We start from the raw sequence: 21,234 nt of genomic DNA, 5'->3' as shown, positions 1-21,234 counted from the left end.
TGATAGCCATTCTGAGAGGTGTGAGGTGATATCTCATTGTGGTTTTGATTTGCATTTCCCTGCTGATTAGCGATGTTGAGCATTTTTTCTTGTGCCTGTTGGCCATCTGTGTATGTCTTTGGGGAAATGTCTATTCGGGTCTTCTGCCAATTTTTTAATTGGGTTGTTCGATCTTGAGTTGTATGAGCTGTTTATATATTTTGGATATTAACCCCTTATTGATCATATCACTAGGAAATATTTTCTCCCATTCACCAGGTTGTCTTTTCATTTTGTAAAACACTTAGAACAGAGCCAGCAAGTACTATAAAAGTACTCGATATACTGATGCCTTATGGAATTTGAGTCCAAATTTAGATGATGAATGCACATAGTGATAATTATGTCAAAGCAGCAATATCCCAAGCTGATGAGGCCTAGAATATTATTTTTACATATTTTTTTCTTTTTACAGCCACATCTGCAGCAAATGGAAGTTCCTGGGCCAGGGGTTGAATCAGAGCTGCAGCTGAGACCTATGCCACAGCCACAGCAACACCAGACCCAAGCTGCATCTATGACCTATGCCACAGCTTGCAGCAATGCCAGATCTTTATCCCACTGAGCGAGGCCAGGGATCGAACCAGCATTCTCACAGAGATGACATAGTGTCCTTAACCCACTGAAACACATGGGGACTCCTATTTTTATTTGTTTCTTACAGGCATGGAAACCAAGGTGCAGAGAGCTTGACTTATCCAGAGTCACATTGCTATTTCATTTAATGAGTGAGCTGGAGTTCAAGCCACAGTCTGTCTCATTTTAAAATTCTGGCTGAACAGGAGTTCCCATCATGGCACAGTGGAAAGGAATCCGACTAGGAACCACGAGGTTGCAGGTTCGATCCCTGGCCTCGCTCAGTGGGTTAAGGATCTGGTGTTGCTGTGAGCTGTGGTGTAGGTCACAGACACAGCTTGGATCTCGCGTTGCTGTGGCTGTGGTGTAGGCTGGCGGCTACAGCTCCAATTAGACCCCTAGCCTGGGAACCTCCATATGCCGTGGTTGTGGCCCTAAAAAGACAAAAAAAAAAAAAGAAAAAATTCTGGCTGAACAGAAGCAGACTCACAGACATAAAAAACAAACTTATGGTTACCAAAGGGGAAAGAAGGGGGGAGGGATAAATTGGGAGTATGGGATTAGCATATACACACTACTATATATAAAATAGATAAACAACAAGGACCTACCGACAGGGAACTCTAGTACAATAGAACTCTACTCAATATCTTGTAATAACCTATAATGGAAAAGAATCTGAAAAAGAATATATGCGTATATTTATATAATATATATAACTGAATCACTTTGCTGTGCACTTGAAACTAACACAACATTGTCAATCAACTATACTTGAATTTTTTAAAAAGTTAAGAGTTTGAAATCATGCATTTAAAAGCATTATATTTATATTGTGAAATTGTACTTGTTGTGCTTCCTGGATTTGAGTGAGTGGTTCCTTTCCCATGTTAGGGAAGTTTTTGGCTGTTATCTCTTTGAATATTTTTTCTGTCCCTTTCTCTTCTCCCTCTGGCACCCCTATAATAAGGATGTTGGTGTGTTTAACATTGTCCCAGAGTTCTCTTGAGACTCTCTTAGTTTGTTTTCAATCTTTTTTGTCTGTTCCGTGTTCATGATTTCCACTAATCTGTCCTCCACCTCGCTTATTTGTTCTTCTGCCTCCTGTATTCTGCTGTTGGTTTCTTCTAATGAGTTTTTTATTTCGGTTATTGTCTTTTGCATCTCTTCTTGCTTAAGCTTTATATCTTGTATTTCTTTGCTCAGTGGTTCCTGTAAATATCCACCTTTGCCTCCAGTTTATTTCCAATGTCTGGCATCATCTTCAGCATCAACAGTCTAAAGTCTTTTTCCTGGAGGCTCTTGATGTGGCCTCCTCTTTGTCTTCTGGAATCTTCTGGAATCTTTTTGAGTTTCCAGTCCATTTGGTTGAAGGTTGCTCAGCATTTGGTTGTAATTTTGTTGTTTTTATGAGAGAAGTTGAGCTCCAGTCCTTCTATTCCGCCATCTTAATGCCGTCTGTTTGTATTGTGAAATGTAAGTCATTATAAAACTTGCATTTATGGAATAAATTCATACTTCACCAAAAAAACCCACCCTGGCTGCTCATTGGTTTGGTGGTGGGCTTGTGACTCAGTTGGGATTCCTGTGTGTGTTGTGACGCTTCATGGTTTTCCAGGACATGATAACGTATCATCTGCTTCCAAGCAGCCTGGCCCACAGTGGGTTCTCAATCACTGTTTGATGACAGACTGACCAACAGACTAATTGTATCAACTCATTCCCACTGCCTTGCCTGTGCAAAGTCCTCCAAGCAAAGGGGCTTCTAAACCACATCAGAAACAATCATCCTGGCATCACAATGTCCCAGGCTAAGCCAGTGTTGGCTGTTTCTTGGCCAGGGATTTATTTGTCATTGCAGGGGGCCCAGCTGCCTGATGAATGCCTTTGTTTGAACTCCTGAGTTTGCTTTGCCCCTCATAGCCTAAGGTTTATTGACTTAGAGAATAAATTGAACGGAAAAAGAATGAAAGCGCTTGTGCTTTGTCTGGCCAGGGGCCAAATGCGGTTTAGGTGCTGCCTGTCATAACCATCTAGGGTCCCCATATCCTCTGCGGTCACCTGGCTGCCAGGCTGCCCTCCTGAAGCTTGAGCTCAGAGGAGAGGCGTGGACTCAAGCCTCCCCCCCACCCCCCGCCCTGCCCCCCCTCTTGCCCCTTTCCCTCCCATCCCCACAGCTGAGGAGAGGAGGGAGCCCGAAGCCAAGAACATTCCACGAGCTGGGGTGGGTGGGGAACTGTCTTTGGAGCTGGGTGGGTGGCGGTTGGGTGTTTGTTCAAGTCTGCATTCGTGGGAATCTCTGTGAAGAGTTTGGGTTAGCTGGGGCCTTGCCACTCTGTCACCTTTCATCACCCTTCAGGGCGCCCCCTGCTGCCTGGGCGCTGGGGAGGACCAGCTGAGCCTCCCCACCTGTAGCTAGAGCGCTTTGCAGAGCTTCTCGCAGAGTGAGACCTGCTGAAGGGCAAGATTCCTCTGAATGCTACAGGCATTTCTTTCTGTGAAATGCCATTTACTCTGTATTTGCGTGGTTAGTTGACCCGTCGCACATACGGATGTATTCCACTAATAAGAGCTTAGCCTTGGCTTGGGCTTTAAGACAGCTCAGTGGGTTAAGAACCTGACTAGTATCCCTGAGGATGTGGGTTCCATCCCTGGCCTCGCTCAGGGGGTTAAGGATCCGGCGTTGCCACATGCTGCTGCATAGGTCAAGGATGCAGCTCAGGGCTGGTGTGGCTGTGGCTGTGGCGTGGGCCAGCAGCTGCAGCTCCAATTTGACCCCTAGGCTGGGAACGTCCATATGCCGCAGGTGCAGCCATTAAAAAAAAAAAAATGAAGTTGTCAACTCAATAGAGACTGCAAAATTCTTCCAAACCTGTCAGCTCAATAGAGACTGCAAAATTCTTCCAAACCGACTGAGCTGAGTCCATTGTCTTAGAGTCAAAAAGGTTTGGCCGGAGGGCAGAACCACCCAGGAGGTGGCTGGCCTGACCCAGCAATTTCCTAAAAGGGCCTGAAGCCTTCCATCCCAGTGGCAGAGAGCAGGGCTGGCCTTTGCGACACGAGGTGCCACTAAGCAGTTCTGTGGCAGCCTATCAGAGCGGAGGAAAGTCTTTGGTTGGACCAGTTCTACTGCGAAGAGATCCACCCTTCCGCAGATCACTGGCACCCCATGAGGTAGGGAGGAATCGACCAATGAGGTGCCAGGGCCAGGCACTGCAGCGAAGATCTGCCGAAGGCCACAAAGCTCAGGAAGAATGGAAAGTGACAGGCGCACAGGGGTGGGGGCACTGCGCTGGAGGCTGTGCAACTCTCTGATGTCTGGCTTTTCTGTTCTCAACACAGCTGCTATGCAAAAGCTGCAATTATTACCCCCACAGAATCCTATTCCAGCCTTCTTTTCTTTATGCCTTCTCTTTCTCTGTACCCACTTGCCCCTACTCTTCTGGGTCCAAGGTGTGGGGCCAGAGAGGGGAGGTCTGTCTGGGTGAGCTGACCCCGGGGCCCTGGGAGCACTTAGGCATGGCGCCCCGCCACTAATCACTGGGCTTCGCTGTCTTAAACAAGAGGTCCTTTGTCCTCGGAGAGTCCTTCGATGATGACGACATTCACCTTTCAACAGACTTAAACAAAGACAAAGGTTCTCCGGAATTCCACACGCAGAACATTGAAAATGATTCCACGGGATCTGTCACGAAATTACAGTCAGCTGCCTTTAACGCTGTGAGATACTGGCCTGTGTTCCAGGTAGTTCCCCTCCCGTTATCGCATACAATCAGTGGTTGATAAGTGTGTTGAATAGGATGACTCGACTGCTTCATTCCCTCATCGCTCAATTAACAAGTCCTTAGGAGCCCTCGCTGCTTCCATGCACTGTGTTGGCTAATGAGGATGCAGAGAAAAATAAGAAATAGCATCTGACCTCCAAGACCTCAGTCCTGTGGAAGAATCAGAAGGTAAAAAGAGTCTGTACACTACAGCGTGGCGTATACAAATGACAGTGGCAAAGACAGTTTTTGAATGGCACAACAGGAGAGGAGACAGCCTAAGCCAGCTGAAATATGCGTGTTGCGGGGTTGGGCAGACAGGTGGGTTTTTTTTTTTCTTTTTAAGGAGATGATGTCTAACCTGAGCCCTAATGACCAGTACTAGTTATTTAGATGCGCTGGGGGAGTTGGAGGAATAGGAGCAGAGTTGAAGACTGGTCCCGATAAAGGTAAACATCACAGGGAAAGGCCTGTGGAGTCTCCAGGTCAGTCTGATTGGATCTTTTCTTTCTCTTTATGGGCTGCACGTGTGGCATATACAACTTCCCTGGTTAGGGTCAAATTGGAGCTACAGCTGCAGGCCTACGCCACAGCCACAGCCACAGCCACATGGGATCCCAGCCGCGTCTGTGACCTACACCACAGCTCACGGCAACACCGGATCCTTAACCCACTGAGCGAGGCCAGGGATCGAACCTGCACCCTCATGGTTCCTAGTCGGGTTCACTACTGCTGGGCCACAGTGGGAACTGCCTGACTGGATCTTAAACCCAAAGGCAAAGAGTGCTAGGAGCGTGGTGCAATACTGAGCCATGAGATGAGAGAGATAAGCATGGGCCAAGTCGTAAAAGGAATGTTTCATCTGAAGAAATTAAGGTTCAGCAAGGTTCACGATGAACCGAGGGTCATCCAGCTGCAAGCAAGTACTTGAGCCAGGAATTAAAAGTAGCTGTGTGGATCCCAGAGCCCCCCAAGTCCTTCCCCCACAGCCTGCTGCCTCCAGACTTCTGATACCCAACAGGAAAATGCTCTCCCTGCTTTACCAAGCAAGGCCAATCGCTGTCGCGAATCTTTTCCATGATATTTCTTTGTATTTCAGTGCTTCATTCCAATTTTACACAAAAATCAAACATCTTAGTATTTCATTAAAGTCTCAAACAAAAATAAGACAAACAACTGGCAATACAACCTCAAAAAGCTGAGGAATTCAATTTCTGGAAAAACTCCTCCTACGGAAAGGATTAAGGTTGGGTGCAAAGATGAACGTACATCTTTGTGTGCTGAGATGTCTATCTTAACGTTGTTCGTAATAGCAAAAAGGAGAAAACCATTTGCGTGGCTAAAAAGCTCATTTCCTATACAGTAACAAATGATAATAATAATACTAAGTTTTTAAACAATTGGTCACTCAAAATTGGGATTGTGCATTGCGAATTATCTGGAGAGGTTTACCCTAAGATACTGTCTGTCTCTTGATGGATGGGATTACAAGCACTTTATTTCTTCTTACTTTTCTGTTTCTTTTTTACCTTGATGTTTCAATGAGCATATTGAACTTTCTGAATGAGGAAAAAAAAAAGCTCAAAAACAAAGCAATGAAAGAAAGAAACGTCACTTAAAAAATGGTTGCTGCATAAGCGGTCAAAATAGAGGCTCCTCTCAAAATGACACTTGCCCCCCAGATATCAACCCTATGGCCCAGTAGCTCACAATTACTACTCAAATCCTTTCCAACCTAAAGAATAATGATAATAGCAGATATATATCAAAAGTGAGGGCCTACTGTGACTACACGGTTTTACTTGGGTGCAGGGCTGGTCCACAGAAATTTTGTTACTCTAATATGTGAACTGTTGGTGCCACACACCCCCACCTCCCAACTTGACTTCTTAGAATTTTCTTTTGGCCATGCCCACGGCACGCAGAAGCTCCTGGGCCAGGGATCGAACCCGCACCACAGCTGTAACCAGAGCCACAGCACACGTTTCTGCGTTTGAAGGAGTGTGGATTGGAGCCTCCTAAACTGGGACAAGCAAATGTCAGATTCAACATTCAGAAGGGAGGAATATCTTTGGTCTTGCTTTATAAATAGCAGTGAGTCAGCTTAACCAGATCCTTCTGCACAAATAATTCCACCTCTGCAATTAAAGGAGAAAGGTATTGGAAAACTTGCATTGGGAATGTGCAACTCATTTTAAGACACAAAGGTTAGCATCTCTTGGGACCCATTTCCCACTCCCCCTTCTCAGGTTCCCACAATTCTACCTTCTACAAGTTAAACCATGCCTTCTCTTTCTTTCTTGAACATTAGAATTTTAGATGGGCAGTATTTTTTTAAAAAATATACGAATTAAAATACTTCTGGCCTAGGCTGTGCTTGTCCCTGCGTACAGCTAGAGAATCCCAGACAACTGTTTTGCGTTACACACCCTAACAATAGATTCTGCCATCAGAAGTAGCCTGTAGCGGGAGGTTGGCACAGTTCTGCCCACCTGCGATCAGCCCCCGACTAAGCCAGGCTGAGAGGACTATACCACTCCTAGGCTTTGGGTTGTAGAGCCCAGGTCACCCCAAGGGCCATACACATGAGTTAGCTCTCAGGACTTGCATGGCTCTGTGCTGGAGTGGCTAGGAGGAAAGGGGTAGAGGTCTGCCAGCAAGCCCAGGAGGTAAGTCATATTGCTAAACCACAGGTTCAGCAAATCTTCAGGAAGTACCTACATTGCACACGACAGAGGTGGAGATCGGTCAGGGGGAGACCAGGGCTGAGGGGAGCCTAGCCGCCGGCCATCATAGGTCCAAGCCAGCACCCAACAGCAGGAACCCACGTGAAGAGACCCAGTGAACAAGCATCAAGACGTCAGGCAGTTGTCTGCATAGGGAAAGGGGAATGAAACCACGGGTCCTAAGTGACTTCTGCAAGAGTGGAGCTTGGCAAGAAGCCAAGTTGAGACGAGGCAGGAGCCCCTTCTAGGCTTCTTGCTGCAGGACAAAGCTGGCCCCTTAACTTGGTCCCCAGGTGTCCACAAGCACACCTGGCTAACGGAGGGGTGTTGAAAGGGCGGAGGAATGGGACACTTCAGGGCAGAGATGGTAGCCTCTGATAGCTCACGTGACCGCTTATTTGCTACTCAGAAGTCTGTTAGAGGTTCATTCTCTTTTTTCCAATTTTCAAATCCAGCTTCCCTATATGATAGAACTGAACTTCACTAGAATATTCTGGTAAGCAAAGAGAAGAAAATAAAATTCAAGTAAAACGCCATCATCCAGACTTTCCTATTTTGGTGTGTATTTTCTACACTGCAATACTACTTTCTCGTGGTTCCCTAAACTCCACATGTGTCTCTGAATCTCATTTAGTTTGGAATAGTTTCCGAAGCTTGTGTTTTTAAAAAGATTTTCTGTTCAGCCAACACAGATTCTCCACAGTAACCCGGATACCTTAGTTTTCATGGCCTCTTATTAAGTAGACATTTTAAAAGGCATTATTCTTTAATGGCTTTTTTATAGAGTTTCTGTGAAATTCACAACCTGTCGGAACAGAATGGCCTCCAACTTGCTCACAGCCCTGCTGGGCTACACACTGAACACTCTTTATAAATGGAGTAAAACTGGAGCTCTCGTCGTGGCTCAGCGGTTAGCGAAACCGACTAGCATCCATGAGAACTCAGGTTCGATCCCTGACCTTGCTCAGTGGGTTAAGGGTCCGGTGTAGCCGTGAGCTGTGGTGTAGGTTACAGATGCACCTCGGATTCCCCGTGGCTGTGGCTGTGGTGTAGGCCAGCGGCTACAGCACTGATTCGATCCCTAGCCTGGGAACCTCCATGTGCCGAGGGTGCAGCCCTAAAAAGACAAAAAAAAAGACCAATGAATAAATAAATAAATGGAGTAAAACTGATTCCAGAATGAAGAGACAGGAATGTAGAATCATCCAGGAAAAAGAGGCTGCGGAAGGAGAGACGATGGAGTAAGAAGCAGAAGGAGAGAAAAGTGAGTTAACAGTCCAGTCAAATGGTGAGAAATGATGATTTAAAAAAAAAAACAATAAATATGAAAGAATGAATCCAAGGAACATATTTTAGGCATTTCTCTCTTTCTTGTCCTCCATACAGCTACATACTCGTTTTCCCCGTATATTCAAGGACACCCTGGTGTAGTGAAAGGAACCCATGACTGGAGGCCAGAAGACCTGGGGTTCCAATCCCAGATCTGCTATTAACCTGCTGGAAGACTTTGGGCAGGTCTCTTCCCTGCTCTGGTTCTCAGTCTCCGCACTTGTAACAAGGAAGCCCTGCAAGCCCATGACATTGAACCATCTCTGATGTGTCCCCAATGGCTCACATGGCTAGATATGCACAGACGTTTTTATCACCCTGAACGTGAAAATTCCAACTACCCCCTCAGAATCTGGCTGTGCATCACACACAGCACATGGGTTTCGTGCTGGAGCGCTACGTGGAAACAAACAATTATAATTGTTTTAATTACCCAGAGGAGCTAGTAATTTCGACAGGACTTAGGAGCACTGTCTTGAGAATGCTATTATTACACTGTCACTTTTGAACAGCCTTTCCAACATAGGCATGGTAATTTCAATGTGCCAGGAGTGGGGGCAAGATTGCTATTAGGGTGGTATTCTTGGTGTGTGTGTGTGTGTGTGTGTGTTTTCCTGTTAGTACGAAGAGTGACTCTGAGCAACGAGAGTCTCTTAGACACCATCCAGCAAAGAGTATGAATCAGATGCAACCTATTCGGGTCATTGCCAGGCCAAGCTAAGGCCTCAGGCAGCGACACATCATCCCTTTAGAGCTTGAGAAAGGTGTCTGCTAGGAAGTCTGATGGCAGAGTTCCCTTCTGAACCGAGTTCAGTCAGGATCAAATGGCTGCAGGCCAACAGGGTAGTGGTCAGACAGCTGCTCAGTTTGATCCACCAGGACCCCCTAGGACAGCCACGTGGGCTGAAAATCTTTCGGAGCAGTTCATCTTAAGCACCTGTAAGCCTTCCATCCAGCACACAGGCAGGACTTCGAACTGCTTTATGTTTTCAGAAAGAAAATAAAAACCAGTTGTAAGTTGGTATGAAATTCACAGGTGCACAAGCAACTGCAAGGGTTCTTCTCACTGCTTACCGCCACCTGGAAATCCTATGTACCTATTTTAAAGGGTCCCTGAGTTCCCAGCGTGGCGCAGAGGAAATGAATCCGACTAGGAACCGTGAGGTTGTGGGTTCGATCCCTGGCCTCGCTCAGTGGGTTAAGGATCCAGTGTTGCCGTGAGCTGTGGTGTAGGCTGCAGACTCAGCCGGGATCTGGCATTGCTGATGGCTGTGGTGTAGGCCAGTGGCTACAGCTCCAATTCGACCCCTAGCCCGGGAACCTCCATATGCTGCAAGTGCAGCCCTAAAAAAGCAAAAAGAAGGACAAAAAACCGTGCTTCCTTCCAGTTTATTGCTGAGTCCTCTGGGCTCTGAGGAAAGGGTCTCGCTTGACTTCCTCTTTACTCCCCGTTTGTTTGATGTGTCTAACTGTACCTTGCTCTCCACCAGATGCGAAGAGACTAGATTGCCTGCCGAGAGAACTCCATTTTAGAGTGAACTGCAGCTACCTGGTAATTAGCCTCTCACCACTCTCAGCAGCTCTCTTTTTACCAGGAGTTCAACCTCCTAGGAGGGTTAGAGCTTGGCCAATCATTTCTTCTGCCCTGCCTTGAAGGAGCCCCGTTTCCTAGTTCCCCAGGTGGTTCACATGGAGTGTAAATTTTGAAATCATGTTCAACTTCGTTTTTAGCAAACCAGCTGCATCTTGACTGGTAGCTGAAAAAGATACCTGTCCGATTTCTGTTGTTGCAATGGCAGGATATTTGCATTTTTAATGAAAAGTGAAACAGCCCTTTAAAAGGAGCAGACTCAGAGTTTATTTCCCTAAGGGGTTCTGAGATTTCTGGATGTAGCCCGCAGACAATAGGAAAGGAGGAAGACTCATCTTCAGAAGGGTCCCAACTCTCTGTAAATGAGGTGTGTGCCTCTTGCTGCTTATAAACAGAGAGCTGGGTGAAGGTGAAAGAGTGTAGACCAAGAGGCAGAATAAGCTTTCCCTGTATCGCCGAGATTAAATTGGGGTCACTGAAAACAGGTTTTACCTAGGACTGCCCCAATGGCACCAAAATGCTGAACTAACTCCGACTTCCTATTCTACTCAGCACAGGTCAGATGCGCTCCGACTCTTACTGGAGGGCTCCACTCGGTTCTGAGTTCCAAAAATGCTATTCAGGATTCAGCATATGAAGAGTAAAAGGAGATGGGAAATTAGTCATCAGGGTGGCCTCACCCATCTTTCTGGTTTAGGTGCCCTTTGCATATGCCCTCATACCACCCTCTGTGTACAAGCACTCTTAGCCCCAACCACTGAGATTATTTGTTGATGCACCTGTCTTGCCAGTCAGCCTCTGTATTCCTGGGGGTAGTGCTTGGGTCTTGTTCACTTCAGTATCCCTGGAGTCCAGGAAAGTACCTGGCATACAACAGGTGCTCAATAATGTATGCTGAATTGAAGGGGTGGTAGAAAGGGTGGTTAAACTATACACAGTTCTAGAGAGTTCCCATTGCGGCTCAGTGGGTTATGAACCTGACTAGTCTCCATGAGGATTCGGGTTCCATCCCTGGCCTTGATCAGTAGGTTAAGAACATAGCATTGCCGTGAGCTGCAGTGTAGGTTGAAGATGCAACTCGGATCTGGTGTTGCTGTGGCCAAGGCATAGGCTGGCACTGCAGCTCCGATTCGACCCCTAGCCTGGGAACTTCCATATGCCACAGGTGTGGCCCTAAAAAAAATAAATATCTATATCTATCTATCTACACTACTATATATAGAATAGGTAACCAACAAAGACCTACCATATAGCACAGGGACCTATAGTCAATATCTTTTAATAACCTATAATGGAAGAGAATATTAAAAAAGAATATATATATATATATATATATATATATATATATATATATATGCTCCTGCTGGTCCAGGAGCTCTATATGCTGTGGGGTGGCCAAAAATGAAAAAAAAAAAAGAATGTATATATATCCACAACATAACAAAAATGAAAAAAAGAATATATATATATGCAACATAAATCAACTGTATTTCAATTTTAAAAAATTTTTAAGTAAAGGCATATACAGAAAGAAAAGGGTAAATGCATCAAAAGTAAGTCCAGAGTTTGGGCAGGGGAAAATTACAACAAGAAACCTACAAGAATTGAAAAAAAGAGAATAGAGAATGGAAGAAAAAAAACATGCTGAAGGAGAGGCAAGGGATCAGCTTTTAAAGAGTTTATTAGGGAGAAGGTTAAGACTGGCCAAGCAGTTCTCTGTCCCTGGCTTTTTATGTGGTTGTTACTGTTAAGCCTTACCTATAAAAATGTGGAGTCAGGATTAACATAATTGAGAGGCAGTTCATTCACTTGCTGCTGGAGGAAAGATCGACACTGCTTTCTATGAGGGGAAACTAATAGTCCTGTTTCTGATTCTTAATATTCCAGATCTTGGATATTCAAACAAATGACGCCCTTGTCAAAAACAGACCCTTCGAGTGGTCCAAGTGCAAACAGCTAGGCGACCTTCAAAAGTGTCCCGATTTGGATCATAAATTATCAAATCAACTAGAATAGAAAAAATACAAATCTTAAAAAAATAAAAAATAAATTGTATAGTCACCCTATAAACAGTCAACATTTCTTGAGCTCTTTCTTTAGACCAGATACTGCGTACTTGACATGACTAGTTTCAGATGCTCACTACGTTCCTTTCTTTTAAATGGAGATGTAATTCACATGCCAGAAGAGTCACCGTTTTAAAGTGTACAATTCAGTAGATTTTAGACTATTCACTGCATTGTACAACCATCATAACCATCTAGTTCTAGAATATTTTCATCCTCCCCTAAAGAAACCCCATACTAGTTAGTAGTCACTCCCGATTCCCTTCTTCCCCCAGTCCCTGGCAAACACAAATCTGTTCCTGTCTCTATAGATTTGTCTGTTCTGGACATTTCATATAAATAGCATCTTATAATACGTGGCCTTTTGTGTTTGGCTTCTGACAGTCCTATTTGGCAATTGAGGAAGTCAAGGCTGAGAGAGATTAAATAGCCTGCCCCAAATCATCCCTCCACCAGGTAGCGGAGTCAAAACTAGACCCAGGTGTGTTTAGCTTCAGCGCTCACCTTCTTAGCCACCATGATGTGCTGCCTCTCATATGTATTGCAGGTACTCAGCACATTTCTGGAACTCCTTTTCAGCCTTCTATAACTGGTGCATTCTTTCCGAAGTGACTCATAAGCCTTCATTATTTGAAAGTGGATTTCATATTTGGAAAGCATGAAAAATCCTAAAAAGCAAATACAATAACCAAAGTGGGCTATTAAGTTGGGTCCTTTCTAAGGACTAGGTTATGTACCCCTTCCCCAAAGTCATACGTTGACTCTCTACCCCCCCCCACCCTGTGTGACCAATGTGACTGTATTTAAAGAGAGGGCTCTTAAGATGTCATTAAGGTTAAAAGCAGTCCTAAGGGTGGGGCCCTAATCTGATAGGATTGGTGGCTTTATAAGAAGAGCGAGAGACAGGTCTCTCTCTGTGTCACGTGAGGACACAGAGAAGGGGGCCATTTTCAAGGCAGAGAGGTCTCACAAGAACCTAATCAACCTGGCACCCTGATCTCAGACTGCCAGCCTCTAGAACTGTGAGAGCTAATTTCCTGTTGTTTGATCCACCCAGTCTATGGTATTTTGTTATGGCTGCCGGAGCAAATATTGTCATATTTTTGGGATTGAAAAACGAGGCATAACCATAAAGTCAGGAGAATGAGTGCTTACTGTCTATGACTTTAAGAACAATTTCCAGGAGTTCCCGTCGTGGCGCAGGGGTTAACAAATCTGACTAGGAACCATGAGGTTGCCGGTTCAGTCCCTGGCCTTGCTCAGTGGGTTAAGGATCTGGCGTTGCTGTGAGCTGTGGTGTAGGTTGCAGACACAGCTTGGATCCCGAGTTGCTGTGGCTGTGGTGTAGGCCGGCGCTACAGCTCCGATTAGACCCCTAGTCTGGGAACCTCCATATGCCGCGGGAGCGGCCCAAAGAAATAGCAAAGAGACAATAAATAAATAAATAAGAACAATCTCCTGAGGGGCGCATGAGAAATATCTTGAATGTGGGAATCAGCACTAGAAACACGAGACACTTCGTGTGGCATTATGCTTTCAAATTTTATAATGTGTATTGTATTTCTCTGGAAAATATAACAAGTATAAGGAAAAAGTAAAATTGCCTATTACACTATTGTTACTAATATGCTATATTTGTTCCGGTTCATCCTTTTCTGAAACTTTAATCATATATATATATTTTTAGAGCTGCACCAACCGAATATGGAAGTTCCCAGGCTAGGAGTCAAATCAGAGCCACAGCAGCCCGCCACAGCCACAGCAATGCCACATCCAAGCCACGTCCATGACCTACACCACAGCTCACAAGGCAACACTGGATCCTTAACCCACTGAGTGAGGCCAGGACTCGAACCTGTGTCTTCATGGATACTAGTCGGTTTCATAACCCATTGAGCCATGATGGGAACTCTGCCTATATTTTTTTTTGAAGTACATAATATGTGGATATATTAGAATCTCCATTATCTAATGTGGTCAAAGGTGGTTGTTGGTCAGTTAATTGAGAAAATTTGCCAAAGCAGAAAATCGTAATAAATATATACATTTAGACACCAACACTTTAAACTTTTTAATTTTGACAGAAAACAAGTACATTTATAGTCATACTCCAATCTTTTGATGCAGGGTCATGTGCTTTTTGAGTAAGAACTACTGATTGACGTTTCCAATTTTCCTCTCTAGCTCACACCCATAATGCATCATCTATTATTTTCAGTTTTTGTTCATTTCATGTGGAAAAATTTGAGTACAGAATCCTTCCAGAATTTTCTCCCTCAATGTTTTACTGCTGTCATACCCAAAACTAGTCTGACAGCATATTTGGGGGCATGGCCCCCTTACAGAGTTTGCAAAGTGATCAACGTAGTTTTCATACAAACCACTCTTGTGTATAGTGATCATAATTCTTGTGATATATATACAATTACATTGTAGAATAACAATAATAAGTAGAATTGTCAAAAATATGTCCAAGACAATAATTATTAAGCATGAGACTCAGTCAATGCGTGTAGAAGTACAAAGCCATGGTAGAATAGCCCACTAGCCATGGGCTTTCGTCATGACACAGGCATCTTTCAATGTTTTAAAGGGGGATTGTGGAGTTCCGTTGTCGCTCAGTGGGTTAAGAACCCAACATAGTGTCCGTGAGGATGCAGGTTTGATCCCTGACCTTGTTCAGTGGGCTAAGGATCCGGTGTTGCTGTGGCATAGGCCAGCAGCTACAGCTCTGATTCGACCCCTAGCTCGGGAACTTCCATATGCTGCAGGTGCAGCCCTGAAGAGCAAAACAAACAAAAAATCCAGATATGTATAGACTAAAAGGTACTTTCCTTTAATCTAAACCTTTCTCCAGGAATAATGTTATTAGCAGTTTGGTATGTATTCTTCCAGAAACTTCTATGTACATATCTAAATCTATATATATATAGATATAGATTTTTTTTTTGTCTTTTAGCCTTTTTCTAGGGCCGCTTCCGTGGCATATGGAGGTTTCAAGGCTAGGGGTCCAATCGGAGCTGTAGCCACCAGCCTACGCCAGAGCCACAGCAACGCGGGATCCAAGCTGTGTCTGCAACCTACACCACAGCTCACGACAACGCCAGATCTTTAACTCACTGAGCAAGGCCAGGGACTGAACCGGCAACCTCATGGTTCCTAGTCGGATCCGTTAACCACTACGCCACAACGGGAACTCCTATATCTATATTTATGTGTGTTACTTTAGCTTTGTGATGTGCCAGGCACTGTGCTACGGCCTTGATGTGAATTATCTTGATTAATCTGTACAACTCTATAAGATAATACTATTTCCATTTTACAGATGAGTAAACCAAGGCTCAGAAAGGTTCAGTAATTTGCCCTGGGTCACATAGTGACTAACTTGTTCTTCTTCTTGAGAGGACTGTCTTACTAATGCACATGAATCATGTTAAATGTTTGAATCCATTCATCTATTTATTCAGTAAACATTTATTGAGTATCCACTCTTTGTCCGTCGCTGTATATAATGCCAGCTACTCAGGCCCATGGTTTCTCTGTTTAGGTACCTGGAAAAGGAGGGCTAATCTGTGAGCCAAAAGATTTCCCCAATTCATTCAGTTAGAAAGTGGGTAGAGTAGGATTACAAGCCATGCTTGTTTTAACAAATTGTTATATGACAGCCCTATGTGCAGGGAAGCCTTGGTCGACTAGACTGTTTTTTGGAGGTAGCCAGCTTGAATAGTCATTGTTTCCATGAGAAGATAAGTTTGGAGCCCCAAGAAATCAGTGTCCCATGGTTAAGACTGAGTTTGTGAGCTGGAGATTATAAATACAAGTTGCGAAAAGTTTTAAATTATGTGTGTGTGATTTTTAAAAGGCAAACACTGCTCTACTGTAATCCAAGGGCAATGAATATAAGACTGGGTTCGGGACTGGAATGCCAATTCTTCTTGAGTGGGAGGACTGGTGATCAGGACTTTGAGTCCACTAAGGAGCTTGATTAGGATGTTGAAAGGTGTCAGCTTAAATAAGAACAAGCCATGGAAAAGAGAATCAGGAGTCCAGAAAAGAGAAAATAAGAAAGTTGTACACAGAGATATTATGAGAAAAAAAAATAATCGTAGCACCAAAATTGAGGAATCAGATCATAACGGTTGAAAGAAAAAATGAAAGGCTGCATGTTAAGACAGAACCAAGCCCTCACCTATTGTGCAACACATTCCACAAGGCTGGCCAATTTCAACCTACACCACACCACGGCGGCGGCGGATTGAAGGGAAATGCTTCTCCGAGAGAGGCGGGTGGAGAGCTTAAGCCACGTGAGCTCCTGACCTCCAAATGCACAAATGCCAAAGGCTTTTAGAGACGGTTGCTGAGATGTACAGGGGTGGAAGAATCAGGGGATTATTCTTACAAACATGGTAGGGCTCCCACAGGAGGGAGCAAAAAGGAAGCCTTGATTGGAAACCTCACAGGAATGGCTATATATTCTCTGCGACACTGCAGAAACATTTAAATATACAAACATATGGAACGTGGCAGCGTGGATGGCGAGGCTTAAGCGCCCCAATGGAAAAAGAAAAAGAATAAAAAATGAGGCGGGGGGGGGGGGAAGGGAGATCTTGAGTTTCTCGATTTGTTTGCAAAGAAACTGGAGTCTATGACGGAATTTCATCCTCAGGACTGCAATGTTTCTTTAGCATTGGAAAAAGTATTGCTGTCATCTCTCTCTCTTTAGAAATTCTTTTTTTTTTTTTCATAATAAAAATCCCGTGGCAGCTCCTTGTCTGGAGGACTTTAAAAATAGGAGCGATTTCATCTGTCTGGAATGGTCTGTGTCAGCACTTGCCCCAGGCAAGGTTGCCACATAGGCAAAAACTCCCCCTCCCTCCTCCCTCCCAGGCACCCCTCCCCCATTGCCCCCCAATGTCCTTCAAGCCCCCCAAACCCGCCCCCCCCCGTGGCCTGACCCCCTTTTCCTGGACCAGGGCTCCAATGTGACCCCCCACATAGAAACCAAACCCCCTTTCCCTCGGAGCTCTCTCTCCAGGTGCTAAGGATGCAGTAGGTTTCACCCTTCGGGGGCCTATTTGCATTTAAAAATAGGACCCTGGTTAACCCACGTGAAGCTGGTGGAGCTTTGGACAATGTCACCACGGCAGCGAGAGGAGTCCAAGGGACAGGGGAGTATTTTTGGTCGTTGGGGGAAGGGGGGGAGGGAGGCCCCCTTCCTGGAAGCTATTAAATCCCAGATGTGAGTTCTGTTCGCTGGTCCTGCCTTGAGGGAGAGGGTAGGAGGTGGGAGGAGGGTGGCTGGACTGGCTGACCTCTCAAGGTTGGCATTAATTCTACGGGTCGGTGATTTCCAACTACGTTTCCCTGCGCGCGGCTTCCTTTGCAGCACGAGAGGCACCGCGTGACTCGGTTTTAACTAGGGGTTTTCAGCAGCGTGTCTTTGTGCCTATCAGCCAGGGCCCAATTTTCCCATCACAGCCCTCGGTGCAACTGCACCCCTCGGCTTCAGCAATGGTGGCTGAAGATCAGCTCCAGCCCCACTCTGGCTCAGAGAGATTTTCACAGAGAGCCCCTCCAAGCTCCTGTTCTCCAGAGAGACAGAAGAAGGGGACTGGTTTGTGCTCCCCGCATGGGTGGGCTTTAAGAAGAAAAAAAAAAATCTGTGTGGCCTTAGGTGAAAGGAGTGTGTGACAATACAGATTTGGTGGGAAAAGCAGCAAAATGAAATCTACTCTGGAGCTCAGAGGAGTGAGGTTGGTCCATTTCATGTTGGATCCGCGAGCACGCAAGAGCTCCTCATACCTGCCGGGCTCTGAGTTACACCTGGTGGGAATTAAGGAAATTCAAGCAAAGCCACTCCTAGGACGGAATTCAGCCTAATGGGGAAGAAAGGCAGCCCGTGTGAGCAGTGCCATGTTTGAGGGAACCAGGAGTGTTTGGGAGAATGGAGGATGCCCTTGGCTCAACCTGCTGCTGTAGGGATCAGAGGAACTGCTCCCCGCATCTGAGCTGAGTGGGAGTAAGCCGAAGCGAAGGAAGGTGGGAAGGGCGTGCTGTGTAGAAGGAATGACAGGAGCAGAGGCATGGAGGCCCGAAACTCCTTGACATGAGTGGGGAACCGTGAGCGGGCGGCGATCCTTCCAAAGGAACGTGGCAGGAAAGGGGAGGGGCAGGAGATGACGCTAGGCTGGGGGGGCCAGGCAGGGCCCCCGAGGGGAGAGAGTGCAGCCTCGCTGCTGCTAAGAAGTATAGACTTTATCCTGCGGGGGGGCGGAGGGGGGGCGCCCCTGAAGGATTTTAAGCCGGTCAGATCTGCATCTTGATTAAACTATCTGTCAATTTGGGGGAAATCATTCAAATTGCCTGTGGGATGAATTGATTAAAGAATTCCATTGAAAGGGTAGATTTGCAGATCCAGCCCTACATAGTTAAGTGCAAGGCTCTCTTTTTCCGAGAGGGTTTGAAATTAATCGGAGGTTTTTAAAGAGGTACTGTGGAAACAATCTACAGATGGGTACGTGTATTTATGGGTGGAACTCGGCATCATTTGGGAGGATACAGGGCCTGAGAACAGTGCTTAAAGGAAACTGCTTGAAGACATGTTGCTTCTACCCTTTATCCCACACCACAGTAACAATATCAGCGTAGGAACACAAAATGTGCTAATATCTCTTTTTTTTGTTGTTTAGCAAAAGTCATCCGGGAAGGCGCTGTTTAACCTGAGTTGCAGCCATCTAAATCTTGCTGAAAAGGAATATTTTGGATTAGAATTCTGTAGCCATTCTGGAAATACTGTAAGTTGGTTTCACTCGAGGGTTCTTTGTGTCTGGAATTGCTTCTAAATGCAGCTAGGTACAGAGGGCTCAAACCCCTAATTGAAAAATGAAAAGCCAGAGTTCTGGCACAATGGGATCAGCAGCGTCTTGGGAGCACTGGGACACAGGTTCGATCCCTGGCCTGGCACAGTGGGTTAAGGATCCGACATTGCCGCAGCTGCCGCTTAGGTTGCAACGGCAGCTCGGATCTGATCCCTGGTCCAGGAACGCCATATGCCACAGGGTGGCCAAAAAAGAAAAAAGAAAAATGAAAAGCCATTTAAACTCTTACAAAATGACTGGACCTGATAACTCTTTCACCTCCTTGTCTATTGAAAGAAACCTCTGTTTACCAGACACAAACTCTTCCACCCCGTGCTTCTCTTTGGTCCCTCTGTGCTTTATTTCTTGACTTTCCAGAGGCTGGACCTCAACCTCCAAAATTAAGACCCCTAACCTCACCAATGAGTATTCAGGGGACTCTCCTTGTCCCTCTCTCATGGTCTAATATTCTTGGTGGTCTTCCTGCTATGTCCTGTCTTGGCACATCTGTTATCTTGGCCCCTTCCCAGAAAGGCTCCTTGTGACTATTAAGCTGGCATTTGGGGGCTGTAGGATTCAAATGTGGAGCCAAATGCCTTCATTACTCTTTGTAGCAACTAATGAGCCTCATATGTGACATCTCTGTCATCCTACTGAGGCAGGGGAGCGGTGATTCAAATGTCAACAGCAAAGGGATGATAGATCAACAGTGTGTACTGTCACTGGGAAGATACAAGGGGGCAGATCGAGGGTGTCCAAGGTACAGCATCTCCTTGGGGTTGCTGTTTCTAACTATCTTTAGAAGTCTAAAGAGCCTTGGTATTTGTTTCATGTTAAATGTAATCGGTTACCAAAAAAAAAAAGAAAAAAGCTGCGCCCAATGCCATGTTCTACCAATTCTTTCATTAATGTTATTACAGGTCTGGTTGGAACTTCTGAAGCCCATTACAAAGCAAGTAAAAAGTAAGTATGGAAAATTACTTAAGGAATATAATTCTCTGTTACAGCTTGAGAATACTGCAGCAATACCACACCATTCCTCAACTTAATATAAGGGGAGAAAAGGGCTTTGATGTATTATTTCAATCCTTCACCCATCCAGTGAAGTTAGCAGTTAAAAACATCTTTTTACTTTGCCTGAGATAAAGAAAATCAGGCTGCTGAATCTTTGAGTACATTTCAAGAACCCTGGTAATGACGGCGCTCTGTGCATTGGCTCTAGGAATACAACTCTGACCCGAGCCCTGCAAATCTTTGCGCAACCTTCATGTCAATCAGCAATGCCATTCACCTTGTTTCAGAAGGCGTTTTCGTTTAATCCTGTCACAGACATTGTCCATTCATTTCAGTTCATATTTGACTGCCTACTCTGTATAAAATATCCCCCTGCATCCCAAATTTCAGAATCTAGGGTGCTGGTTCTCAGATTTCAGTGTGAATTAGGATCACTTGTGGAGGGAGAGGGCTTCTGGTCATAAAGATATATTATAGTTTTTCCTGTAACTTTTGGTCTTTAAACTACCTGGGAATTGATGTTTGTATACGTTTGTACATGATACGCTGTAGAGGTACAATATAGATTTTCCCGTGTTGACATTGACTTTCTCCAGCATCATTTATGGAAGTCTTTCCCTGCAGATCTCCAGTGTCATGGTCCATAAATAGAAAGTCTTTAACATTAAAAAAATGCAGATTCCTAGGTCTGGTCTCCTCATCTCCCCGCTGGGGGCCAGCAACCTGCATTTTTAATGCAATCCATAGGTGTTTCTGGTGCAGATGGGTTTTAGTCCACACTTTGAGAAAGGCTGTTCTGGTGTTGAGTCCCCTGCCTGCTCTTTGTGTTGGTGCTTCCCACAGTTCAGCCTGTTCCCAATGAGAAACGATCATCTGTCACATTATGCCAACCGCTTCCCAACGGATTCCCCTCAATCCATCAGGCACGCTACGCCCAAAGGGAACGCTTGCAAATACAAGCCTGACCACATCACTCTCTTGCTCCAAGTGCGTCCATGGCTCCCTATTGCCCTTCACATAAAGTCCAGCCTCTTTAGGATGATCCACAAAGCCCTGGACGCTGATTGCCTTTCTAGCCTTGACCTCTGCCGTGGACCACTTCATACTCCTACCTCTCCTGACTTTAACAAAACTAATCTCAGGTGTAGGCTTCTCAGATAAAGTAGAAGATACCCAATGATAGTAGACTCTCAGATAGGCAGAAACTAACTTTTTTGTATAAGTATGTCCCATGCAATTGCTGTTTATCTGAAATTCAAATTTTACTGGGAG

General features: G+C 45.2%; 1 protein-coding gene across 3 annotated transcripts in view; it reads left to right on the top strand.

Moving 5' to 3' along the window:
* FRMD7 (FERM domain containing 7) overlaps positions 1-21,234 on the top strand; it is a 53,073-nt gene that overhangs the window by 8,621 nt on the left and 23,218 nt on the right. For 2 of the 3 annotated variants that reach the window (XM_021080498.1, XM_021080497.1), the window contains exons 2-3: positions 18,781-18,885; positions 19,869-19,911. In XM_021080498.1, coding sequence (XP_020936157.1) covers positions 18,781-18,885; positions 19,869-19,911 — 148 coding nt within the window. Of the gene's footprint in view, positions 1-17,135; positions 18,131-18,780; positions 18,886-19,868; positions 19,912-21,234 lie in introns of those variants that run through there. The other variant, XM_021080499.1, reaches the window with a different exon arrangement.

Source organism: Sus scrofa, chromosome X, assembly GCF_000003025.6.
Source record: "Sus scrofa isolate TJ Tabasco breed Duroc chromosome X, Sscrofa11.1, whole genome shotgun sequence".
Lineage (NCBI taxonomy): Eukaryota > Metazoa > Chordata > Mammalia > Artiodactyla > Suidae > Sus > Sus scrofa.
Note: the sequence above shows the minus strand (reverse complement) of the source record. Positions and strands in the feature narration are given on the sequence as shown.